This window comes from Zootoca vivipara, chromosome 10, assembly GCF_963506605.1.
Source record: "Zootoca vivipara chromosome 10, rZooViv1.1, whole genome shotgun sequence".
Lineage (NCBI taxonomy): Eukaryota > Metazoa > Chordata > Lepidosauria > Squamata > Lacertidae > Zootoca > Zootoca vivipara.
The window spans coordinates 54,621,439-54,649,212 of record NC_083285.1 but is presented as its reverse complement, the minus strand read 5'-3'; the positions used below and the strand labels follow the sequence as shown (position 1 = coordinate 54,649,212).

At 44.2% G+C, this 27,774-nt stretch overlaps 1 protein-coding gene across 1 annotated transcript in view; it reads right to left on the bottom strand.

The window, feature by feature from the left end:
* B4GALNT3 (beta-1,4-N-acetyl-galactosaminyltransferase 3) overlaps positions 1 to 27,152 on the bottom strand; it is an 80,810-nt gene extending 53,658 nt beyond the window's left edge. The window contains exon 1 of the mRNA XM_035127004.2: positions 26,434 to 27,152. Coding sequence (XP_034982895.2) covers positions 26,434 to 26,581 — 148 coding nt within the window. The 5' untranslated portion in view covers positions 26,582 to 27,152. The remainder of the gene's footprint in view (positions 1 to 26,433) is intronic.
* Positions 27,153 to 27,774: the final 622 nt, after the last annotated feature.

Sequence of the window (27,774 nt, the reverse complement as noted above, 5' to 3'; positions counted from 1 at the left end):
AATACATACAGCAGCAGCAAGAATTTGCTAATTTCATCTGCTAATTTTCAATAGAAACAAAGGTATCTATGTTGAACGCACGCAGATGTCTACAACCTACTGCATAATTAAAAGAATGTGTTCAAACCTCAGCTCAAATTTTCTTAATCAGGTTTGGATAGAGCATTCAACTGCGTAAGGCCAAAACAGCAATGAGATTCATTAAGCAGCAATCCATTTCTAGAAACGGCATTCTATTATGCAATGTGCGCTGCTTTGGAAGTCAGAGAATCAAACCTCAATTACGAATTTTTCTTTCTTTCTCAGTTTGGTTCTCAGCCAGTAACAGCTCAAGTTTTTCCAGTTTGATTACAGTTAAGTCTACAGAAGTACAGTTTAGCCTGGAAAAGAGAAGGTTAAGGGGTGTTATGATGGCCATGTTCAAATATATAAAAGGACGTCATATAGAGGAGGGAGAAAGGTTGTTTTCTGCTGCTCCAGAGAAGCAGACACGGAGCAATGGATTCAAACTACAAGAAAGAAGATTCTACCTAAACATTAGGAAGAACTTCCTGACAGTAAGAGCTGTTCGGCAGTGGAATTTGCTGCCAAGGAGTGTGGTGGAGTCTCCTTCTTTGGAGGTCTTTAAGCAGAGGCTTGATAGGCATATGTCAAGAATGCTTTGATGGTGTTTCCTGCTTGGCAGGGGGTTGGACTGGATGGCCCTTGTGGTCTCTTCCAACTCTATGATTCTGTGATTCTCTGATTTTGCAGCAGGGGAACAGAGGCAAATAACAGGACCAGAGGGGGAAATCGGTAGGAATGGCTGCAGCTACTACTGAGTCTCCTGATTCAGCAGCAGTTTTAAATGGACAGTGTTAATTAAGGATGTGGGAGAATTCCTCTGGAAATGGAAATTGCTGCAATTTGCACGTTCATCTGAGGTCAGGAACAGAAATCCTGCAAGCGAACACAAGCAGTATTCACCAGAGTTGCTTCTTTAGTTGGCAACTGTTACATAAATAATAGTGTTGGTTTCCACATTTCCCTTCCACTGAAATGCACTAAAATTATGCAGCTAATTACATTACTGTACTGTAGTTTTGGCTGCAGTGGAAAGTGGGACAGATAACATAGGTTTTATGTAAAGGTAAAGGGACCCCTGACCATTAGGTCCAGTCGTGACTGACTCTGGGGTTGCACGCTCATCTCGCATTATTGGCCGAGGGAGCCGGTGTATAGCTTCCAGGTCATGTGGCCAGCATGACAAAGCCGCTTCTGGCAAACCAGAGCAGCACACGGAAACGCCGTTTACCTTCCCGCTGTAGCGGTTCCTATTTATCTACTTGCATTTTGACGTGCTTTCGAACTGCTAGGTTGGCAGGAGCTGGGACCAAGCAACAGGAGCTCACCCCGTCACAGGGATTCGAACCGCCGACCTTCTGATCAGCAAGCCCTAGGCCTAGGCTTAGTGGTTTAACCACAGCCAAATCGTAGCAGGATGGAAACAGTGTTGTTTGAGGACAGGTTGGAAATCACAGCCTCCTTAAAATCTCTACTGTTAATCTCTAGATTGCAATAAATCCTTTGTGAACACAAGAGGCAGCTACATTTCTCACTTAGCCATTAAAGTGTTGTCAATCTCTCTCTTCACCTCCCCACCCCTCCTGAAGTCACACAAGTCACATTCAAGGTTTGACATATTGGCGTCTGTCCTGTGGTCTGACTCCATACCCAGGAAGTAACTACAGTCTAAACAGCCTAGGGGTCCTGCTGTACTATAGGAGTGGCACCTGGTAAACAGATTAACAATATATCAAGATTCAAGAACAACCAACCTTACAATACATTCTCCTACACATACCTTCGATATCTAACCATCTGGACCCAGACCGTCCTAGAGTGAAACTCTTTTTTCTTAATAAAAAACAAACAAGAGGTACACATTCAGCAGCAAAAGGTCACACCTCCCTTCAGAGAAAGAAGACTGCAGTACATTTCAGATATTACACAGAACACTACATTTATTGTTTGTACCCCCAATCTTTCCTATACATGCATTCCAGTCTTTTTTTTTTTAAGCCACATGGATGCACACACAGTGGCCAGGTTTGCATGCAATGCTAAACTGGTTTGTCAAGAACAAATCATGAGTTGCCATACAGATGACCAAGCAAACCATGGCTTGTTTCATTAAAGCTTAGTTTGTTGTCCTTCTGCCAGCTTCCCACTGACAACCCAATATCCTGAATGCCTTTACAATATCTTAATACTGGCATTGTCCCCTTCACCATTGACTGACTGCACTGGTAAGGGGAGTTCTCCTCAGAACTCCTTGGCCGCTCTTGGCCATAGCCAAGTCATACAAGATTTGAATACAGCTCCCATTCAAGAAACACTTCTTAGAATTTAAGGGCATTTGCAATGCCTCAGAAGAGGCCCTGTTACTGCCACATACTGTCTATATTTAATTCCATTACTACATTTAAATCCTACCTTTCCTCAAAGAATCTCAAGGTGGCATGCAAACTTCTCTCCCTCACCATGCTAATCTTCCCAACAACCCTGGGAGGTAAGATAGGTTGAGAGATACTGACTGGTCCAACGTCAGCCAATGGGCTTCATCATGGCTGAGTGGGGATTTGACTACTAAGCCTAGGGGTTGCCGATCAGAAGGTCGGTGGTTCGAATCCCTGCGACGGGGTGAGCTCCCGTTGCTCGGTCCCTGCTCCTGCCAACCTAGCAGTTCAAAAGCACGTCAAGTGCAAGTAGATAAATAGGTACCGCTCCAGCGGGAAGATAAACGGCATTTCCGTGCGGTGCTCTGGTTCGCCAGAGGCGTCTTAGTCATGCTGGCCACATGACCTGGAAGCTCTCTGCAGACAAATGCCAGCTCCCTTGGCCAATAAAGCGAGATGACCACCACACCCCCAGAATCGTTCGTGACTGGACTTAACGGTCAGCGATCCCTTTACCTTTACCTTCCCAGGTCCTGGTACAGCCTAATTACCCTGTTTCTCCGAAAATAAGACGTAGCCATAAAATAAGCCGTAGCAGGATTTTTAAGCATTCAAGGAATATAAGCCATACCCCAAAAATAAGAAATAGTGATAGGAGTAGCAGCAATGCTGGCCGCGGCAGGAGGAGGAAAAAAAATAAGACATCCTCTGAAAATAAGCCATAGTGTGTTCTTTTGAGGAAAAATAAATATAAGACGGTGTCTTATTTTCGGAGAAACACGGTAGAATCAGATAAAGCAACATTAAGACTCAATGAGATCCATAACACTTTTGTTTCAGCACACTGGAGCAAAATGTTTTGTTTTGTTTTGTTTTTTACTCCCTGCAAGATTCAAGTCTGCACTTTTTAACCCCCCCACCCCCGCCACCGCCACCCCAGTATTGGAGTGTGCATGAAGGGAACGGCTGAACAAGTGTCTGAGCCTGCAGACAAAGGAACAGGATCGGAGCCAATTTCCACTGCTCACACTCACATAATTATAAAATTATGAAAGGTGTGGAGAAAGTTGATATAGAAAAGTTTTACTCCCTCTTTCCTAACACTAGAACTCATGGACATACAAGGAAGCCAAATGCTGAAAGTGTCGGGATAGATTACTTATTAAAGTACTTCTTTCATGCCCACCAAACCCTCTGTAGTGCTTGAGCAACAAGTGATTTCTGTATCCCTCTGTCTTAACTTCTGGCTAGCACTTTGGACTTGCCTCCTCATTTGTGTCTTGGTCCTGCCTCCAAACTTGCTCTTTGATTTTGACTACTCACTTAGCCATATGGCCCCTGCTTCCTAAATTGCCAGCTCACTTGCCCACAGTCCAAGTCTATGTTCACTGTACCACAGCCAGAAGTATGCTATGCACACACCTAGCAACCAACCAACCAACCAACCAACCCACTTTGCCTACAGACAACAATGTGAAAGAAAGAAACTCAGGAGCTGAGATTCCTCACTAACCCTTTATAGCCCACGGTCCACAGTCACACCAGTTGAAAGAAACCGCAGTTGGAGCATTTAAAGACTCGTTTACACAGCCAGTTTCCCCTGCCCTTCTTATAATTTGGTGATTATGATGAAGGTACTATTCCAGACTGAACTTCTCATGAGGATTTTGGCAGCAACTCTTCTTACTAATGGTCTGGCATGCGTAAATGGTCAAACCTAGAGAACAGTTGGTCCCTCCGCCCTCATTTGGTTTTATTGCAATTTTATAGGTTCCAAATTCTGGTCTGAAAAGGCTGTTGTCCATGCCCAAACACATGATGTTGTGAGCAAGTTTGCTACATATTCACAGGACCCAGAAATGTTTTTTTTCCCCTCCTTGGCAAATTTGTGACCACTTCAAATATAATATTTCTAGTACATTTAATGGGTGGAATGTCCCTTACATGCACAAGCATTCTGCATTCCTATGGTAATAAAGGAAAATCGCTAGCCTTCACTGTACTCTTTTCAGTGCCTGCTTAAAACATTTTTGTTTAGGTGACGCTATCCAGAAACATTGATGTTGATGTGTCTTATTCTTTTTTCTGTTAATTTTAATTATCTTTTTAATTGTTTTTAACTCTTCTATTTATAATTTTATCACACCTTATTTTTATGGTTGTAAGTTGTTTTTAATTGTTTTTAATATTGTTTTTAAGGCTGTATCCTGCCCTGGGGTGGAACCTTATGGTGAACAATGAGCAATAAACAAACAAATAAATTTTACTAAGTCTTATAAACTCCTTAGAGGTTTTACTATAAATCAAGCAGCACATAGATTATGCTAAGTAAAAATGCAATAAATATTTGTTGTTGCAACATGTTTCTCATCCCAAGTCATCTTCATTCTTGAAAACAAAACATACTTGTATGTAGCGTGGATTTGTAAAACACTCCAGCTGTTTCCTTTTCTTAAAACAATTGATAGTGCTGAATTATCTGAGCTGAAACTGAAAATTCAGCTCTACTGCTGCATTTTTTTGGTATTAATTCACTGCTCAGGGCTAGTGACGCGTAGAACTAATACATTCATGTGTCTCAAATAGTGTCAGACTTGCTGGTCAACATGCCAACAACAATAAGTCAACTCAACTCAAGAGTCAAAGTCTCAATGTCAAAGGAGACAAAGTTGGACACATTGCTTTTGGCATAAGATAAAAAGTCATTATGCTCAGTGCTCTTCTTATAAAAGGTGATTTTGTGAGGTACCAAATAAGTTGGCAAGTCAAGATGATCATGGGTCATTTGCTACTTGCTGTTTCAGACCTATCAATGCCTGTACATGAAAGTCGTCTTTCCTGCAACTCTGGACTATACAGAGCAAAAAGAGAATAGGTGTTTGCTGGAGACCTTTCACAAGAAAAGAGTAGCTGCTCCTCTTCTTGCAAGTTTACCTTCAAGGCAGACTTTTGTTACAATTGCTCAGCATATTCAATGCAAAAGGCAGCTTGCGTGTGGACCTTTTGCCTCTGCCAGGCTGTTGTGGTATTTGAATTGGAGAAGTGCACCTACTAGTTCAGTTTGCTGGGCTGCTTGTGCAAACCATAAGCACAATGAGGTTCCCGGAGGTTCTTTCACTTTGGTATACACAGCTGCAAAATCACTACTTCTGTTTTCTTATTCATTGCCTGCCTTGTTATGCAAACAGATCACAGCAGACATAATCCAAACAAGCACCGAAGAATGGGGAAACATAGAAGAAAAACACCATAAGTTGATAACATAGGCAAGTGTTTAATATGAATTATGTACAGATACTAAAGGGCAGATTTCTTTATAAAGCGTACAGATAAAGTTGGAAATGAACATTGCAAATGTCATAATCGTACCATCATCCTTCTCCTGTCTCCAGTGCCCAAAGAGAAAGATTTGCACTTTTTATTATTACTAAGAGCAGAAATAAATTGCAAATAATGACAATTATGAAGGATTTTAAAACACAAAGCCAAACAGATACATTTGAAATTCTGACTGTGCTTTTGTTATTTTCTTTGGCTCTACTGTGCCCAACTGCAAAGATTAAAGCCCCCTTTAAATACTAGAGGTGTTCATTGACTCAGTGTGTAGCCCGAAGAGCAAGGTGAGCCGGGGTGATTTGAGTCATGATCTCACATTGCAGAGTTGGATCGTGATCGTGCTGTTGACAAAGTGTCTCAAGGCGTCTTAAAGTGGGTCAGACCCCCTCAGACCCCCTAAGCTTCTGAGTTGTTCTCTGGTCTCAGCTTTTCCAAAAAGTTAAATGCATTATCCCCTTTCTTTTTCTGAGAAATTAAACCAGACGGACTGGAGAAAAACCCAAAGCTTGAGAGATTAGGGGTTGGAAATCCTTTTTATTTTTTTATTTTTTTTTATGCTGAAAGACTTTTATTTAAACAAACAATTGAAAGGTTCTCTACACGAAAACCCCCAAATGCACCTGCCTGATTAATTAATTAATCTACTTTGGGGCAGGTGTGCTCCCTTACCTGCAAATTTCATCCACTTGTGTGAAAAGGAAAAAAGTTGTCACCATTTTTAGATTCCCCATTATAGTGCGTGTAGAACAGAGCTTTAGATTTAACAGATCAGATTCTCACTTTAATAATGAATCTGAATGAAACGGCACAAGCAGATCCAAAACAGATCAGGCTGCTTCCAAATGCTGCAGGTACAAGGCAAATCTTGTGGTCACCTCAGACTTCCATTACAAACATACACAGCAGTGTGGGAGGCACTTCTCCACAGTAGAATTCCAGCCACTGGAGCAGATTTGAATATTCCAAAGGAGTGCAACAAACAGAACTTTAGTGGGTTAAAATAAATCATTATGGTAAAAAAAAAAACTACTGTAGGGTTCTGGTTTTAGATTAGAATGTCTGGTACGAAAACTGGAAAAATGATATTTCTATGTCTTTTTATGTTATAAATACCCTAACGGTTCCTCCCTTGGTCTCCATCAAAGAAAATGAAAGGATTTTCCTTAGTTAATTAGAATGAAAATTGCATGGTGCTGCAACTGGGAAGGAGAAGCTATTATCTGGCCAGACAGATGCTTGTCTAGCAAAGCAACAAGTAGCACACTTCTTTAAGGACTAGTTCGTATGTAATGTTTGCCTCCAATGAAATGTTTTAGGAACCATTTTCTGTGGATGTTTGCATATGAACAACGTCATGTCTACACTGGGTTTTTCAGATTTTCTGCCTCTTTCTGCTTATAGTTCCTACTCTTTGTTTACTGGCATCTTTAAGAGGATGTTGTGTGTGTTTTTCCTTGTGGCTCACTTGTGTTGTCTCTTACAAGCACAAATCTTAAATGCCACAAGCTATCAAAAAATGAAGTGACATAGAGTCTGAACAACAAAACTTATCCACATACTCAAAGAGCTCCATTGTTTGGGCCTTTGTGGCACATCCCTAGGGATGTTGGAGAATCCCAATGGAAATGGAAACAATGCTTATTCGTGCCATGTCCGGAATGGAACTGAATCCAGCAAGTACAGTAACAACTATTAGTCACTCTTGCTGTTCTTTTCAGTCCACAAACAAAATGTAACTCCCCACATTTCAATTGCATCTAGCACTTGAACTACTGCAATGTGCTCTACTTTGAAGGTGACTCGGAAATCAACTAATCCAAATTACGGCTGCCAGACTAATGACTGAGAGTGGCTGCCAGGGCCATATAACACCAATCCTAAAAAACAACATTGCCTGCCAGTATGTTTCCTAGCACAATTAAAAGTGTTAGTGTTGACCTTTAAAGCCCTAAATGGTTTCAGCCCTGTATACCAGAAGGAGCGTCTCCACCCCCATCAATCAGCCTGGACACTGAGGTCCAGCTCTGAGGCCTTATGGTGGTTCCCTCATTGTGAGGGAACCAGGCAGAGGAGCAATGGTTCCCTCATTACAGGGAACCAGGCAGAGGATCTTCTCGGTAGCCGCACCCACCCTGTGGAATGCGCGCCTGTCAGATGTCGAGGAAATAAACAACTATCTGACTTTTAGAAGACATCTGAAGGCAGTCCTGTATAGGGAAATTTTTAATGTTTGATGTTATTATTAAAATGAATGGTCTTTGCACTAAACGAAATATTGAAATGAATGGTCTTTGCACTAAAAGAAATGATGTGAGAGAAAATTACATCATTAATTACATTGAATTTGTAACATAAATTAGGATAAATAGCAGTCAGTGAAATGAACAATGCAGTATTTGCTGGAAACAGAACTCCAGCAGAACAGAAGCAGGTTGTAATGGAAATCCCTGTCTTCTTACATCCTTACACATATTGCAGTCAACCTTTAAAGATTACCATGGTAAACATGTGTACCTTTGAAAAATGAGTTTTTCATTGTTTTCATTTTGTGTTGTTTGACTGAAGGCTCATAAAGGCCAAGAAGCTGGTAAGTTCTGTAACTTTTTGAAAGATATTTTCCAGACACCGAAGCTAATATTTGAGTAATTTCTCAACCACTGAAGTTGAGGAACCAGAAATGATCAACAGTGTTGAGGGTCTTAGAACATCTGCTCCCTACTGTCTAACATGGAATCTCTTCGGTCCATCATCGACCAATTCTGTCACCTTGTGCTTAAGCAACTTTCACATTTTTTAAGCATAGATTAAAACACAACATCTTCCAAGAATGAACAAGTACACATTCATTTTTAAAAAAATAATAATTTTTTTTGCACACTTGCTGAGCCAGAGTGAGGTAAACTGGCTTCCTTTAAAATCCCACAGCGCACTGCTGGCCAAGCCAATTATAGAACGCTGAAAGTGTTGGCATCCATCCCTTTGCTCTGACTAGTAGACCACACCCTTGCACTTGCACCCATCAGAGGGTTTGGCTCTGGCATAAAGGACTGCACAGCTGGCTTTCAAACAAAAAAGGGATTATATAAAGTAGCAAAAAATATCAGGGACAGTAAAAACCATCTGTAAACTCCGTTATTGGAGGGCAGGGATGAGTATGCATATGTTCAAGGGCGAATGTTAATGGACTTAAGTTTTAAATATGTACAACAGACCTCCACAAAGTTGAACACAGCCCATTAGTTACATCTGGCACCCACCAAGAGCTTGATAAGTGCTCCTTGCCTGAGACTGAGAGGTGGGAGGAGGAGTGTGCCTGTGTCAGTCAAGCACTTGACAGGCAATAATAAGACATGGCTGGTAGGAGGGGTTTTGTATGCCCAAGACTAAGCAGGTCCCATATGCCATATGGAAACACATACTGAGTGACAAGATGGAGGAGGAGACAGAGCAGAAACTAGTGTTCCCAAACAGCTGCAACTGAAAACTATAAGAACAAGATTTATGCCATGGGTCAAACTACATGTTTCATGGGAGATCCATGAAACATCCCTTTTTACAGACTTAAAATCAGCTGTGCATTTATGAATACAAATTCATTGAATACAAGCTTATGAAATGGGGCTACTATGCTGATATGGCAAAATATATCTTTCCTCTAAGAACACGTCCCCATTTGAAATTCACTGAAAGATAACACCCACATCAGTGGTGAAGTTAGCACATCACTTTAAACCATAAAAAGGTAAAGGGACCCTTGACCATTAGGTCCAGTCGTGGACGACTCTGGGATTGTAGCACTCATCGCGCTTTACTGGCCGAGGGAGCCAGCATACAGCTTCCGGGTCATGTGGCCAGCATGACTAAGCTGCTTCTGGCGAACCAGAGCAGCACACAGAAATGCCGTTTACCTTCCCGCCAGAGCGGTATCTGGTTATCTACTTACACTTTGACGTGCTTTTGAACTGCTAGGTGGGCAGGAGCTGGGACCAAGCAACGGGAGCTCACTCTGTTGTGGGGATTCGAACCGACCTTCTGATCAGCAAGCCCTAGGCTCTGTAGTTTAGAGCACAGCGCCATCCGCGTCCCATGTACTTTAAACCATAGTTTTGCTTAAATATGGTTTAAAGGTGAACATACACTGTGCTGGTGTACAGGGAGGAAATCGTGGCCCCCTTGCTCCTCCCCACCTCCCATGCTGCCATACTACTGGGAGATAAACCATGGTTTGCCTTAGCATTTCCCAGGCTCGTGTCTTGTTTTGCTCCAAACTATGAGGTATGCTCACTGGAAGGACAGATCCTGAAGCTGAGGCTCCAATACTTTGGCCACCTCACGAGAAGAGAAGACTCCATGGAAAAGACCCTTGTGTTGGGAAAGATTGAGGGCACAAGGAGAAGGGGACAACAGAGGATGAGATGGTTGGACAGTGTTCTTGAAGCTACGAACATGAGTCTGATCAAACTGCGGGAGGCAGTGGAAGACAGGAGTGCCCGGTTCTGGTCCATGGGGTCACGAAGAGTCGGACATGACTATACAGTGGAACCTCGGTTTATGAACACCTCGGTTTATGAATTTTCGGTTTATGAACACCGCGGACCCATCTGGAACGGATTAATTCATTTTCCATTACTTTCAATGGGAAAGTTCGCTTCAGTTTCTGAACGCTTAAGTTTATGAACAGACTTCCGGAACCAATTACACCCATGCTTCAGTTTATGAACGCTTCAGTTTAAGTACTCCGCGGACCCGTCTGGAACGGATTAATCCACTTTCCATTACTTTCAATGGGAAAGTTCGCTTCAGTTTATGAACGCTTCAGTTTAAGTACCCCGCGGACCGCCTGGAACAGATTAATCCACTTTCCATTACTTTCAATGGGAAAGTTCGCTTCAGTTTATGAACGCTTCAGTTTATGAACAGACTTCCGGAACCAAATGTGTTCATAAACCGAGGTACCACTGTACAACTAAACAACAACAACAACATGAGCTATAACTAAGGTTTGTTCCAGGCTTTCAATTATGGTTTAAAGTGATGTGCAAACAAGGCTACTGTGTGTGAGAAAGGAGGGAATCCAGGTACTTTGCTCTCTGGGATTCCTTACATTTTATTTTCCCTCTGCCAAATATTTTGAAGTTCTGGACAGCCTCTGCAGGCCTTTATATCTGTGTCAGGTTTCTTTCAGGAAAGCCCTATAGCATTCCACACATAAGTATATCAGCTGCCTGCTGGCATACTTAGGGAGCTCAATGGAGAAGGTATTTACTCCATGCTATGCAAGACAGATATAGCTTGGCCATTCCACTATAAACACAAGGTTACCACTGCAGTAATCTGTTCCCAGGGCTTTCCTATGGGATTCTCAATGTCCTTGAGAAAGGCACTCTCTTTTTCCATCATAAATGTTTGGAACATGGAAGGCTTGGAGAACTTTGAGCTCCTTTCCGAGAGGAGATCTTATGTCGTTCTCCCTTTCTGTCTTACTAGGCCGGGCCGGGTCAGATACATGGCTTTTGGCAAGAAATATCTCATCTAAATTTATCACCCAGTTTTCCACCCAGGCAGCTTAAATGCTCTGGAAAGCTAGGCAATGTGAGGTAATGATTGGGAGAGATTATTTCTTTCTTCGAGCCGCCCGCAAGGCCCACAGACTGCCCAGCTAAATATAAACCTACTTCCACAACCACAAAGTAAGGAAACAAGCTTGCATTCTCTGTGCCTGAAGCAGGTCTCAGGGCCATTTTAAGCATTGCACAGCAACAAACCTGGGTTTGCACTGAGTATACTGTACTTTCAACAAGAAGCTTTAACTCCTTGACATGTTTATTATCTATATATGTTCTATTTGTCACACTTTTTGCACTGCACAAATATTCTGATTCAAGTTCCACAGTCAGTATACTCAAATATTAAGTTTATAAACTTTATTCATGAAATTTGTCTACTGCTGTTCATCCGAAGAGAACTGAATATAAAAAAAGAGAACAACATAAAAATACAAAATGAAAACACCAAATGCATAATAAAGCAAAAGCAAAACAAACCAATAACCCCCTCCCCCTAAATATAGTTGTACCTTGGAAGTCGAACAGAATCCGTTTCGGAAGTCCATTTGACTTCCAAAACGTTCGAAAACCAAAGTGTGGCTTCTGATTGGCTGCAGGAAGCTGCTGCAGCCAATCAGAAGCTGCAGAAGCCCTGTCAAATGTTTGGGTTCCCAAAAAACATTCCCAAAGCGGAACAATCACTTCCAGGTTTGTGGAGTTCGGGAGCCAAAACGTCCGAGTTCCATGGCATTTGACAACCAAGGTGCGACTGTACAGTGGTACCTCTACTTACGAATAACTCTACTTACGAATGTTTCTACTTACGAATGGAGCTCCGTCCGCCATCTTGGATGCGGTTTAGATAGGATTTTTTCTACTTACGAATTTTTAGATAGGGTTGCTTCGACTTACGAATTTTTTCTCCCAATGCATTCCTATGGGATTCGACTTACAATTTTTTTCAACTTACAAATGTGCGTTCGGAACGCATTAAATTCGTAAGTAGAGGTACCACTGTACTTTAAAAAGTAGTATGTGACATGGGCTTCATTCAGCCCTGCAGAAAGATGACTTAGCAGTCCCAGGGGGTAAAGTCCCAGGCAATCCAACTCCATCAAGAAGTTGTCATATCTGATTGGCCTGCACTACATGTAATTATGGGATGCGGATATTTATATCAATTATCTATATACTGCCTCCCCAAAACTCAAGGCAGCTTCTAACAACAACATCATCAAAAACATCCAAAACAAAGATCTATATGGGCCAGTTGGCAGGATTACCAAGGAAAGGGAGAAGGAGAGGACCGGAATATCTTTACTGTCGTATCTTTTTTCTCTGAACTGGCCTATCCAATTCCTATTTCCATCCCCTGTAATAAAGGTGCCCCCACACTGAGTATGTGTCAAAAAAAAAAAAAGACACATACAGTGGAACCTCGGTTTATGAACACCTTGGTTTACGAATTTTCAGTTTACGAACGCCGTGGACCCATCTGGAATGGATTAATTCACTTTCCATTACTTTCAATGGGAAAGTTCGCTTCAGTTTATGAACAGACTTCCGGAATCAATTACACCCATGCTTCGGGTTAAGTACGCTTCAGGTTGAGTACTCCGCGGACCCGTCTGGAACGGATTAATCCACTTTCCATTACTTTCAATGGGAAAGTTCGCTTCAGTTTATGAACGCTTCAGTTTATGAACAGACTTCCGGAACCAATTGTGTTCATAAACCGAGGTATCACTGTACTCAGTTCAAAAGCTATCAACAGTCATACTAATCCAGTTCTGCTGTAGCTCCTTATTTGTCCTAAAAAGAAACCGAAACAGAAGATACAGCTGTCTGCCTAATCACCAGTGTGGAAAAGAAGCAGGTCAATGCTTCATTGCAGGAGCCCAACCAGCCAGGCCAGGCTGCACCTGAGGAAATGTGGGGCTGGACAGGGGCTGCTAAGATCCAGACTGTGGGCGATTGCTTGTAAGGCTCCTAGGAAGGCAGGAAATTAGGTTATTGTAACTGCTGAGTGCTACCTTAGGTGGGATCATTTCTTTCACCCCCTCCCTCCCTTTGAAGAGCAGGTCTTCTCTCTTCTGGTAAGATCAAGAAGGAAGGCCAGCCTGTGCCTGAAAAAAAGCAAAGATGGCTGGATGACCGCTGAGGGGTCTGGGACCCTGGGACTGTGACAATCAATAATAATAAATAAAAACTCGAAAAGCAGATCATGTGAAGATCCTTTCGCATGTTTGGAAGATGAAGATGGCGGTGCCATTTTCCTGCCTCCAACTTACATTTCTGTAAGCAATCTTTCAAACGTATGTAAGGTCTCAATGTTTTTGAAGAAAATTACTCGTACAGTACTGTTTTTAATGCTCTGTCACACACAACCTGATACTTCACCCCATAGACATTAATAAATTTTAACCTCTGTCTCTTCATGTTTCATTCGTATTCACACCTGCTTTGACTATTATTTAAGGGCTGATCCATTGGAGCTCTGCTGTGGTAGAAAATCTGGAACAAGGCCACTTTGTGGAATTTTGCAGAGCTTCCAATATGTTGTCGTACATGGGAGCTGGCTGTCCGGAACTACTCTGTTCCATTCCCCCAGACACAGTGTTGCATCTGGATAGGAAACAGAGTCCCAAGGGAGTGCCAAAGCAGACAGTATTCCATTGGCAGGATCCAAGCCTTCAAGCTGGCCTGCGTGAAATCTGGAATAAAGCCCACTAGACAAAGACTTCAAGGCACTTCCTGTCAGTGATTTCAACCATGGCTCTTCTTGTCTACAGTTAAAAAGCACAGGGCTGGGTATGGAAGTCCAAAGGCGATGCTATTATAGTATATTTATAGTAAAAACAAACGAACATTCATTTACTCTTTATCTTATTACATGCCATGCTACCTAAGAAAGTGTTGATGAGCAGTCACCCCTGCAGGCACTGATCAGCCCTGGCCCTGCTTAGTTTCAGCAATGTGGCGGCCTCATGTCATATCGGTTCTCTGCTTACTACTTACCATAAAAACGCCATTCTTATGTGTAGACCAAGACCTCAGCATAAGGCAGAAAGACAAGAGGGGTCCAGATGATCTACCCACAATTTGAAATAATGTGCGAGGAGGGTTTCAGGCATCAGACCCTCCAAGTGTCCCTATTTGCCAGGGACAGTCCTAGATTTACAGAAAACAACAACAACAACAACAACAACAACAATTTATTTATACCCCACCCATCTGGCTGGGTGAATCATAGAATCATAGAGTTGGAAGAGACCGCAAGGGCCATCCAGTCCAACCCCCTGCCAAGCAGGAAACACCATCAAAGCATTCTTGACATGTGCCTGTCAAGCCTCTGCTTAAAGACCTCCAAAGAAGGAGACTCCACCACACTCCTTGGTAGCAAATTCCACTGCCGAACAGCTCTTATTGTCAGGAAGTTCTTCCTAATGTTTAGGTGGAAGCTGCCCCAGTTTCTGATTTGATCCCGCTTTTCCATAGGACGTCCCTATTTTCATCAGAAAAATGTTATAATAATAATAATAATAATAATTTATTATTTATACCCCGCCCATCTGGCCGGGTTCCCCCAGCCACTCTGGGCGGCTTCCAAAAAAACAGAAATTCTAAAATACAAAAATCCATCAAACATTAAAAGCTTCCCTAAACAGGGCTGCCTTGAGATGCCTTCTAAAGGTCTGGTAATTGTTCTCTTTGACCTCTAGTGGGAGGGCATTCCACAGGGTGGGTGCCACTACCGAGAAGGCCCTCTGCCTGGTTCCCTGTAACTTGGCTTCTCGTAATGAGGGAACCGCCAGAAGGCCCTCGGAGCTGGACCTCAGTGTCCGGGCAGAACGATGGGGGTGGAGACGCTCCTTCAGGTATACCGGACCGAGGCCATTTAGGGCTTTAAAGGTCAACACCAACACTTTGAATTGTGCTCGGAAACGTACTGGGAGCCAATGTAGGTCTTTTAGGACCGGTGTTATGTGATCTCGGCGGCCGCTCCCAGTCACCAGTCTAGCTGCCGCATTCTGGATTAGTTGTAGTTTCCGGGTCACCTTCAAAGGTAGCCCCACGTAGAGCGCATTGCAGTAGTCCAAGCGAGAGATAACTAGAGCATGCACCACTCTGGAGAGACAGTCAGTGGGCAGGTAGGGACTCAGCCTGCGTACCAGATGGAGCTGATAAACAGCTGCCCTGGACACGGAGTTGACCTGTGCCTCCATGGACAGCTGTGAGTCTAAAATGACTCCCAGGCTGCGCACCTGGTCTTTCAGGGGCACAGTTACCCCATTCAGGACCAGAGAGTCCTCCACACCCACCCGCCTCCTGTCCCCCACAAACAGTACTTCTGTCTTGTCAGGATTCAATCTCAATCTGTTAGCCGCCATCCATCCTCCAACCACCTCCAAGCACTCACACAGGACCTTCACCGCCTTCACTGGTTCTGATTTAAAAGAGAGGTAGAGCTGGGTATCATCAGCATACTGATGGACACCCAGCCCAAACCCCCTGATGATCTCTCCCAGCGGCTGCATATAGATATTAAAAAGCATGGGGGAGAGGACAGAACCCTGAGGCACCCCACAAGTGAGAGCCCAGGGGTCTGAACACTCATCCCCCACCACCACTTTCTGAACACGGCCCAGGAGGAAGGAGCGGAACCACTGCATGACAGTGCCCCCAGCTCCCAAGCCCTCTAGACAGTCCAGAAGGATGTTATGGTCGATGGTGTCAAAAGCCGCTGAGAGATCCAGCAGAACAAGGAAACAGCTCTTACCTTTGTCCCTAGCCCGCCGGAGATCATCGACCAGTGCGACCAAGGCAGTTTCAGTCCCATGATGAGGCCTGAATCCTGACTGGAAGGGATCCAAATGGTCCGCTTCTTCCAGGCGTGCCTGGAGTTGTTCCATGTTGGAGGGTATGAGGGGGTTTATGGGCTGCGCACACAGTGGGCACAACATCATGTGTTCAAGGTATATTGCAGGCATCCCCAAACTCTGCCCTCCAGCTGATTTGGGACTACGGTTCCCATCATCCCTGACCTCTGGTCCTGTTAGCTACGGTAGGGATGATAGGAGTTGTGGTCCCAAAATAGCTGGAGGGCCAAGTATGGGAGTGCCTGGTTTATTGGAAGGGGCTTTACTTCAAACCAAGTTGAACATGGCTATGTTTAGCCACCACTCTACAATGCTGAGTTAAATGCCTGGATAAAGAGAGCCAGTCACTCACTCCTCAGCCTAACTTATTTCACAGGGTGTTGGCATGAGGATAAAATGGGGAAGAGGAGAACTATAGAAGCCACCTCAAACTCCTTGGAGGAAAGGTGGGATATACCGGTAAACGGAATAAAATAAAATAAAAAATAAGTAAGTCTTCATAAGTTGTTGTTCTCATTTTCCAGAGAGAACAAAGCAAGGACAAGTTTTGCCTGGAGCCATTGATTCATAATGCTTGCCAAATAAAATTTTAAAAAGGCTCATCCCATTAATTCTGACACACACACCCGCCTTCTGATCTTTCCTGGTAGACCTTGTGTAAATCATCAAAATAAACTCTGCAAGCACTTTTGCTGTTTATTTAAGAGTGTGGGAAAACAAAGCCATGATAAATACCATTCACATGCCCAGAGAACCCTTGCCCTGCAAATGCCTTCTGTCTTAGAGTGAAAGCAGCAGTGTAAGTAAAACCAACCCAATCTATGCCACCCTCCTGCCTGAACTTGCTTGTGGAAATAAATGTGAACCTGACAGACATCATCGCTCTCCAGAGATGTTCCCGGTCACCTCTGCAGCATCATGCAAGCACTAATTCATCAAATTCCCCTGAGTCATGGGGTTTACACTTTGTTAAAGGGCCACAAGTGGAGCAGTGGCAGGCTTTGGGTTCTCAAATTCCAGCAGCACCCTGTGCATCGCATGAAAATTGGGGAGGGGGATTTTGTGGTCCATTGTACAGCACTTTTTGGCACCCTTTGCAAGGCGGTGCCCAGTGCAATTGCACCGGTTGTACTACCCTAAAACTGCCTCTAAGTGGATGGAAATAATATGACCTGAAAAATATTACACAAGTGGGATTTATTTATTTTTTGCACTCTCAGCTACCACAGCAGGCTGTTTGAATGAACTACTGTACTTCCACTTTGTTCACTTTTAGTAGCTACTGGGAGGGTTCTACCGGTATTGTAATTCAACCTGTACTACAAGGCTGCTGGGTGCAGCTCTGTGCACATTTGCTGGGTGCAACTCAATGAAGCACATTTAAGGCGCCCCGCCCCCTGATGCGAAAAGCCAAGTATTTTAGTCTGCGTTGGATTTTCTTGAAATGGGGGGGGGACACACACCACGATTTTGTGTGTTTGGAAGGGGACCCTTTCCAAAACAGGGACACTAAAATAAAAGAGAGATTGCTCAGGGCCACTGCATGTAAGCAATGAAAATGCAAAATAGCTGCCACAGGCCCATCAAGCGGAAGTGGGAGGGGGGACGGGGAGCAGGGCTTAACTCATTTATAACTATATTTTGGGAATCATAGAAATAATAGAATTGTAAAGTTGGGAGGGACCCTGCGGATCGTCTAGTTCAACATGCAGCTTTCCCATATGGGGATCACACCTGCAACCTTGGCCTTATCAGCACCATGTTCTAACCAACTGAGCTTATTCACGTTCTTATGTAGCTGCATTGTTTTATAGTTTCTGGGTGTCCCAAGATCATATTATAAAGTATTTGTGTTCTACATTATAAATCAAGCACTGCTAGTTGTTGTTTCTCTTTTGTTTTCCAATGTGTTTCTTACCAATAAAAAATTTGGTATGGCACAAGCAAAATGTTATTCTGAAAGTGTGGTCCAGGAGAAAAAAAAGTTTAACAACCACTGCCTTAAACTGTATTTACCTTTAAACTGTAGCAGTGAAATGTCTCTTTGCAACAGAAAGGACTGTGGGAAGTGCGTGAAGAACTGGCCACAATTTATGTGTGTGCTGAAATTCTAACCACTTACTGTAGAAATTATTGGGGGGGGGGTCTGCCTCCCCCCAAACTCATAACAATATCCTCTGGGGATATGAGATGATACAGATGAAGACATAGACCTAGAAAGGAAAGGAAAATGCTATCTTTGCCTTTGTGAAACCTGTAAACTATTTTACCTTAGGGTATTGGAAGCGCTAGCAATTAAGTTCATAAAAACATTTAGTGTTAGCAGTGATTAAGCTCTGCTTCAAGGGTGAGAAAGCCCCCCCCCCCCGGGTTCTTTAGAAGAGTCATTAGCACTCTTCCTGATGGTCTCTTGTTTTCTTCATAACAGAGTCCACAGACTGACTTGCATACTGGGTGTGACTGTATTGTAGGTGAGCTGCCACTATGCTTAAGTTTGGCAATACTCACAGAGTGTCAGAGGCCAGAGAGAAATTTAGCAAATACCTTCTACAAAAAAAATGCAGGGAAACAAGATGTGGAAAGATGGAAGAGGGCAGGTTCGGACAGGGGCCCTTTTCTTTTCTGTCATTTTGCTGACAACACAGTTTACCCCTGAGGCTCTTTGGATGGGCGCACAACCCTCTGATTGTTTCCTAGGATGTTAATCTGCACAGAAGGAACCTAAAGCACACAAAGGCATGGATTTTGCATGTGGCTTTCCATATCCCTCTCACATCTAAATGTTTCCCTTCCCCTCTATTACAATCATGGTTAAAGCTAATCAGGGCTTGCCCCTAACCATGGTTTGTAAACCCACATTGATACTTGGTTTTGATGGCTACGAAGACAATCCTAGATTGCTTTCACCATGTTCACACTGGTGCTGATGTAAATAGTGATTAAAATAAATCTTAGACAGTATGGGAGACTTTATGTTCAAGCAGGGAGAGCACATTGAAGCTAGAACCTTTGCAACCATGGTGTGTCCCATTATGTCCCTACACAGTAGCTACATGGAAAGCACTTCTGCATAGGCAACAACAGGCAATATCTATTGGTTGTCATGTGTGACAAAAGCATATGCACCTACATATTTTATTTGGGGGGGGGTTGCAGAAAAACTGATGGGCTGTATTTTTCCTGCTCATCAACGTGTATTGAGGTACCTAAACTCAAAACCATCACATGTGACAATCTAATTGCAGATTTCACAATAGTTCTTCAGCTTCCATGAAGAAATTTGGAGTGGCCCCAAGTCTCCAATCATTAAGCCAAAAGTTGTACAGAGATGTTTGGCATTTTTAAATTAGGCCTTCTCAATCCGGCCCATGGACGGTCTAGGAATTAGCCTGTTTTTACATGAGTATAATTTGTCCTTTTATTTAAAATGCATATCTGGGTTATTTGTGGGGCCTGCCTAGTGTTTTTACATGAGTAGAATGTGTCCTTTTATTTAAAATACATCTCTGGGTTATTTGTGGGGCATAGGAATACGTTCTCACACACACACACACCCCAGGAAAATATAGTTCGGCCCACCACATGGCCTGAGGGACGGTGGACCGGCCCACGGCTGAAAAAGGTTGCTGACCCCTGAATTAGGCCCAAAGTAGGCACTATTTGGATGAGTCGGAGGATCTAGTGACTGCTGCCTGGGTTTGAATGCCAGGTTGCCCACTCCATCTGTATCCCTGAAATATGCAAATAATATTACCTGTTTGACAGGATTGAGTATAAGCCAAGTGATTATTGCAAATCATTCTGAGCACTGACAGTTGTACAGAAGAAATTCCTCAGATTTGTCAGGGAGACATACATTTTTGCTCAGTGCAGGTCTGTTTTTTAAATGCAAATATAACTGTAATATAACATATGAGAAGAGCTTCTTGTTTTTGACCAAATCCATTTCAGGTTCCTCAAAATACTCCTCAGGCGGCAGTATCTGGTGTGTTTAATGGGTGGAGTTAGCAATTCTTTCAGGCTTCTTACACTTGCATTAAGAGTTTGAACTTTTCCATATGCAAACAGTCCAACCTTCTCAAGCAGAAGTGCTGAGTCATCCAGGACCAAGCATAGGAGGAAGGTGTAGCTACATGACTCATTAAGACAAGTTCTCACATGTAGATTGATCTGGAGAAAGATATTTGAGATAGCAATCTTACACTGAAAAATCAAATAAGGAACGTGTCAGATAAATACAGCTCTTTTTCAAAATCCCAGCTTTTCGATCGCAATTGATTCAGCAGGCTTTACATACCCTCTTGCACCCGGTCTGTTGGCAGTCCTCATGTTCCTCAAACCTGGCACAGAGACTCATCTTTTCTCACTGGGAAACAGATGCCTGCTCCCCTGCCAGTATTTCCTAGTGGCAAACCCAGTTTTAAAATTATTATTATTATTATTACAATAAGAAGATACTGGCTGGATACTGGTCTTGTGCATATGAGTCACGACTTCACCTCTCCCTTGGGCCCTCTGTGTTTGCTAGAGGTCTGGCACATTTCTTAGCCAGGTGGAAGAATGGAATTTTGGTTTTGATATTCATTGACCTATGAAACAGTTTATCAATTCATAATGGGATCCTTCCCCTTATTCCATAATGTTAAATGTGAAGCAGTACTGAGTTGACCCCATTGCAGATGCTGCAGAACACTTACAAAAGCCATTAGAAGCAACTATTTCAGTCTTTTGGTGTTCGTGTGAGTGGAAGTAGGAATGCCATAGTAGAAATAATCCAGATTAATAAATCCAGACTAACGCTGTGAATGCTAGCACCAAGGTTTTTTTTGGGGGGGGGGGAGCCTGCTGGGATCCCACGCATCCCATGTGCCATAAGTACGTTCCAGAGAAAGTTAAACAGTGAGTGTTCTGTTGCAAACAGAGATGGAAATAATGATCTATAGACTGACTTCCAGCTCTGGAAAATTACTGGAGAAAAATCTACCTTTGGGATGCAGAACAACAAACGCAGACGGAGGCTATTGCATCAGCAAAGGCAATGCTATAAATGCTGGCTGGTACCCAATTATGTGTTGTCACTAGGGAGACTGTGAAGAAAGATTTAACAAAAATAAAGGAGAATGAATAAAACTCTGGAAGAACTCCATTCCTAACATCCTCTGTCTCCTTCAGCCTGAGACCAGCTCTTTTTAACAGAAAGCAAACATAGAGCATGCCTCTACCTGTAGAAGGTGGAAATTTTACTGAGTTACGAAGGCAAAATGAAAAAAAATATATTTATTTTTCATTACTACAACTCAAAATAGATTTTTTTTTATTGGTAGTAGGGTAGCACTGGCAGTCTCAAAGTCTACCTCCACAAGCCACAAAAAAAAACAACCCCTCTCAATCATAAACTAAACACAGAAGTTAATTTTCCTCTAGTTTTTGTCAGGTACCTAGAGGACAACATATTACAACTTAAAAGTGTACATTTCCCAAAATATATTTTGGTTGTAATTTTCTTTAAGCCATCATGGTTTGCCCTTATATAACCCTAATAGAGCTTGAAATAGTAATCCTCATTCCCATTCTCACCAAGACACAATCACTCTTCGTTATTGCATACACACACACACAGTCTGGATGAAGTCTGGATGCAGTGCAGTTTGGAGAACCTGAATCTCCTTCACCTTCTTTTTTGGATTTGATCATTAGAAATACATTTCTCACTTGCTACTGAGCTACGGTTCGCTGCCAACCTTTGATGTAAATGCAACAAGGTTATCTGCTGCCACGTAATGTGAATATGTAAATAAATACAGCACACACTCTTCTTATGCCACAACCAATAATACAAACTCATGGATTTGGATTTTGAATTTTATATCCAGCTTTAACACTACCCTAAGGAGTCTCAAAGTGGCTAACATTCTCCTTTCCCTTCCTCCCCCACAACAAACACTCTGAGATGAGTGAAGCTGAGAGACTTCAAAGAAGTGTGACTAGCCCAAGGTCACCCAGCAGCTGCATGTGGAGGAGCGGAGACGCAAACCCGGTTCACCAGATTACGACTCCACCGCTCTTAACCATTACACCACACTGGCTTTTGTTTTAACTGATGGACAAGCTGACAGCTGTGCAAAAAACATAAACATTTTACAATTGCCAAAAGGGTAGCTGGGAGCACCTTTTTGCAAATTTATTACCAGTTTAAGCTTTTGTAGACTACAGTCTGCTTTATCAGATGCAAAGGGGTTAATTGCATCCACCAGTTCCCCCCCATTGTAAGAGGACTTTATCAAGCAACACCGAATGAAAGGTACATGGTTCATGATTTGAATTACTGGTTTATGAAACATATTGTGATCAATCCACATGTTAATCCACATTCAGTCAACCCACTTTTGCAATGTGGAGGTGGCCTATGATATAAATACATTGTGAACCATTCATTAAACCAATTCAATATCTGACGTTTCAACTCAGGATCACTGAGCTCTCATCCATATTGCTGTTTAATGTGGACAATAAGCTTCCTATACCTCCATTAATTCTCCACTGTCCATATAATGTTCTTTTCCGAATCACTGCCTTCCCACATTCCCCCTCCCTCAATCCAGATGGTCTCACCCTCTCCTTTCCAGAGTATCCCTGGTTTGAGAAAATCCAGACTGAAGGAAGGGAAAGTGTGAGAATGCAGTGATTTGGAGGAGAACATCCAACAGAGAATTACCGTACTTTTCCATGTATAAGACTATGGTTTTTTAAATTCTAAAATAATGTTCAAAATCTGGGTTTGTCTTATACATGGATAGTATCTCCCCCCATTTTCTTAAATTGGAGTCCCCCAAAATAGGGGGCATCTTATACATGGGGGCATCTTATAGACAGAAAAATACGGTAATGGCAGTACAGGAAGGCCCACATTTAATAACAGTATGGACAAGCTTCGATTAAGCCACCACCATTATTTTCTTCCTCTGCACGATGAAGATTGGAAAAACCCAGGAAAACTGTCATTAGGATCCACCTCAGGACATCTGACTAAGTCTAAAGCATGATGAATTTACATTATAACCAGATTTCTAGCAAGCTGGTTTTGGAAGATAGTCTGAAGTGCACCGAAGGCAGCAGAATCTATCAAATTTATGGTGCCCTCTTTACGGCCTTCAGACAACCTTGTTTCAATGGAGAAAAGAAACTAGTCCGAGTTCAGCTGCGCAGAACAATCCTACACATAATTAGTTGCCCAGAAATGTCCTACTGTGTCCAATGGGCTTACTCCCTAGTGTTTTAGGATAGTAGCTTTGCTACTTTTAAAATGGTTCCAATGTATGAAAAAGGGTGGCTGTGTGAAAGGATGAAGCAACTTTTTAAATACAGCACACACACACACACACACACACACACACACACACACGTAACTTTGTATTAATGTAACATTTTTCTATTTAACTGTATTTTTGCAATACTTTGTCTCTAAGCTCTCTGCTGCTGCTTTGGTTTTCTGTGCAACTCTCATACTGTTAATATATTAAGCGGCATAGAAATGAAATAACCAAACATGAATCAATCAACTACTGTACTGTATATTCTGTCGGATTTGAGTACACCCACATTTCTGGATGCACAAGTAAGAAAAAGAGAGAGGTGCAAATTACCATCTAGTTCCCCCTACTTTGGAGATAGGATGCTCCCGTTTCAATTCCAGCTGTAAGTAAATCCTTCTAGTTGTCCTGAGTGGTGGGATGTTTGAGATCGTAATCACTATCCCTGCATGCTCTCTTATATCCTATGGCTAAACTGTCAACACGTGCCTCTTCCGGACCTACTAATTTCACACTGCCTGATGAGAAAGGATTCATCTCTTGTCTTCAGTTGGCAGGTTTTAATTACAACCCCTTTCTGGAGGAAGGCTTAGCCTTAGCCAAAGGCACATTTGGCTCCCAAGAAGACAACTCCAACAGTCCTCTGTGTCTTCAATGCGTCTTTAATTGCATGCTCTCTGGCCATGATTTCTAGGCAGCTTCTTTGGAGAAAGATTCACCAAAGGTGCATTTTAACCCCAAGGGTATCTTTAAATTTACAGCACAATCCTACGGTACACATGTTCTACTCAGGAGTCCTGCTGAATTCAAAGGGGGTTACTCCCAGATAAGTGGGCATAGGGTTTTCAGCCTTAATTTTGCAAGTCCTGTCCAAATGGGTTAGTCCGGAGACTAAATGCAATGTTCCAGCACATATAATAACACCAGTATTTACTACTTACTGAGCACTTATTTTTCATAAGTGCTCACAATATTTTACATACATTGGCTGTGTACACACACTCCCATTTACTCTGCATCCACTGCTGGTTTGGGAAGTAGTGTGCACACATTAGCCACAATCCATATCTATCCTGCTATCGATGCTGTCATTTCTTAGAAAGATAAAAAGCTGGGTCAAAACTGAGGAAAGGAACAACTTAGCTGCATTTTAGCCAGTAATGTGGATACTGTACAGCCTTTGCCTCAATCCTTAAAAGAACTCTATAGGACAGGTCTGTACTATTAACACACTATTACAGATACTGAAGGGACGCGGGTGGCGCTGTGGGTTAAACCACGGAGCCTAGGTCTTGCCGATCGGAAGGTCGGTGGTTCTGAAGGAAGGAAGGGCTACGGAAGAGGGCTGAAAAAGGCTACATTTCGAATCCCTGTGACGGGGCAAGCTCCTGTTGCTTGGTCCCTGCTCCTGCCAACCTAGCAGTTTGAAAGCACGCAGTGCAAGTAGATGAATAGGTACCGCTCCGGTGGGAAGGTAAACGGCGTTTCCATGCACTGCTCTGGTTCGCCAGAAGCGGCTTAGTCATGCTGGCCACATGACCCGGAAGCTGTATGCCGGCTCCCTCGGCCAATAAAACGAGAAGAGCACCGCAACCCCAGAGTCGTCCGTGACTGGACCTAACAGTCAGGGTTCCCTTTACCTTTACATTACAGATACTGAGGGCAGAGGTCAAGAGATAGTGGCTTGCCAAAGACATCCAGAGCTTAACCCTAACTCTTAGACTGAGTCAAACCAGTGGTCCATCAAGCTCAGTACTGTCCACACTGCCTGACAGCAGCTCTCCAAGGTTGCAGGCAGATGACAGTCCCAGCCCTGTCTGGAGACGTTGGAGGAATGAACCTGGGACCTTCTACAGGCAAAGCCTGAGCATGGATAGCTCAGTTGGTTAGTGTGTGGCACTGATAATGCCAAGGTTGCAGGTTTGATCCCAGTATGGGGACAGCTGCATATTCCTGCATTGCAGGAGGAGGGTTTGACTAGATGATCCTCAGGATCCCTTCCAACTCTATGATTCTATGAAAGCATATACTCTAATACTGACCACGGGCCTTCCCCTACCCCTTTCCTTATAGTCAGAGACATACCTCAGCTCCCTGTATCGGTGTCCTCCCGTCCCTTGTGCCCTTGGCAAGGAGATGTATTGGCACCCCCTGCCCCCAGACCACGGACCAGAAACTCAAAAAGTTTGTTTTTTTGTTGCCTTTCACCACCCCACTCATGGCTTTTCTCCAAGGCCCAAAGAAGTGGAGGAGAAGCCCAGGGAGCGGAAGGGTGAAGAGGCGCCATGTGCCCACCCATAAGAGCGTCCCTGCTTATGGTTTTTCTCTCCGGCTAGAAGAGCAGTAGGATGGGCTCCCTTTCCATTGAGTCAGGGAATGTGAAGGACTCAATCTCTGGAATGAGCACTCCAGGTAGCCAGGCCAGCCATTTCTGCCTGGGATAACAACTGAGGTGTGCTTCCCTCCTGACCCTCTCATCCTATGGGTCTCTAGGCCTTTAGGTTCTAGATCAGGAAACTTCTCCATCCTTAACTAACTCATTAACAGCAGTTCTCGCACGCGCAGGGTATCTGCGCAGCATTGTGAGGTCGGCAAAAGCTGCGCGGTCTGCCTTGCTCCCCAACACTCACTTGTCCCCTTCCGCGCCCCATCAGACCAGACACTGTGGTTCTGTTCTATAAAAGGGGGGCACCTGAGTCCGAATCTGCTTGGGAAGCCGCGTTCCCTTCGCCCTAATCCCCAGTGGAATCCCTGGCCCCGAGGAGCGGGATAACGCTCTCTGCACACGCTCAGGGACACTCTCGCCTCGATTACGCCCGCCTGTTTTCTAATATCTTCAAACTCAGCTGAAGTCTTCGCGAGGGATCCTAAGCCCGGCCCTGCGACACCCCACCCCCCTTCCGAACCCGCGACGGCCACTCACTGCGGTTCAAGGGGTGTCCCCCGCCGTCTGCCAAGACCACCAGCTCCAGGTAGGCTGCGCACAGCGCCACGGCCAGCACCCCGAAGACCAGCACGAGGCGGAACCTCCTCCTCAGCACCTTGCCCAGCTGCCACGGGCGGCTCCTCATCCCGCCTCAGGCGAAGCCGCCGGGGGAGACCATGCTGCTGCTGCTGCCGCCGCCGCCGCCGCTTCTCTTTTCGCCGCCTCCCCCCGGCCGGGCGGGAACAGCGTCGTCGCCGGGGTGGCCTCGCCTCACACGGCCGCGGGGATGCCCAAATTCAACTTCTGCTGCGGTCGTCGCCCCTCCCTCGCTAGGGCCGGTGTGGGGGGACTACTATGGGGCTGGTCCTGCTCCCTCAGCTGCTCGGGCGATAAGGTCCCCGGCGCCGCCGCGGGAGCCTCTTCGCCCTGTGACGCGCCGCCTTCCCTGAGCCCAACCTTCTTCTGCCTCAGCGCCTTCCTTCGCGCTTCTCCTTCGGGTGGCCGGTCCAGGCCCTTCCGCGCGCTCCCCACAGCCACCTCCTCTGCTCTGTTCCCTCGTCCCACCTTTCTTCGCCCTCCTCTCCTGGGCTCCCTCTCCCGCCTTCCTTTCCAGGCACTGAGTCTTCTCCCTTTTCATTCACACTCTCTCTTTCCCCGCAAACGCACCCCGCTGTCTCTCCAGGGAGGAGGGATCTCCGAGGGCAGCCCGCGCGTCTCCTCCTCCGGTTACAGAGGCTCTTCTTTCCCTTCCTGCACCTGTCCGCCCCAGCCGACCCAACCCACCGGCTGAGGGGAACGAACGAGACTCCTTCGCGCCAGTCTCAGGGTGAGGACGCGCCATACCTTGAAAGCAGTAAATCGAACCAAACCCAAACACGGATCTGGTTGTACCCAACCAACTAAGTCCTACTCGGAGTAGACTCATGGACATCAATGGACCTAAAAGTTGGCCACGACCACTGATTTCAGTAGGTATTCTCCAAGTAGGATTTAGTCGTCTAAAAGTCAACTTCTTGAATACACACGATTAAAACAAAACAAAACAAAACAGGGGATACTATCCCCACCAAATCACAGGTCACAACAGTCTCCACAGGCTGAGCTGTAAAAATCAAGGATCTTATGGCTTTTGGTGTATGATACAAAAATAAGTTGACCCATGGATCCTCATGGTTTTTTTAATGTGTGACCATCCCAAAACAGCAGCCATCCCATCCCATCCCATTTGTGTCCATGACCTGAGTCATAGAAAGCGCAGATTCTATCCTTCGGATCCAGGAAAGGCTTCCTTGAAGATCCTCTAGATTTTCATAAGGGATCCCCACAAAGCCTCAGTCA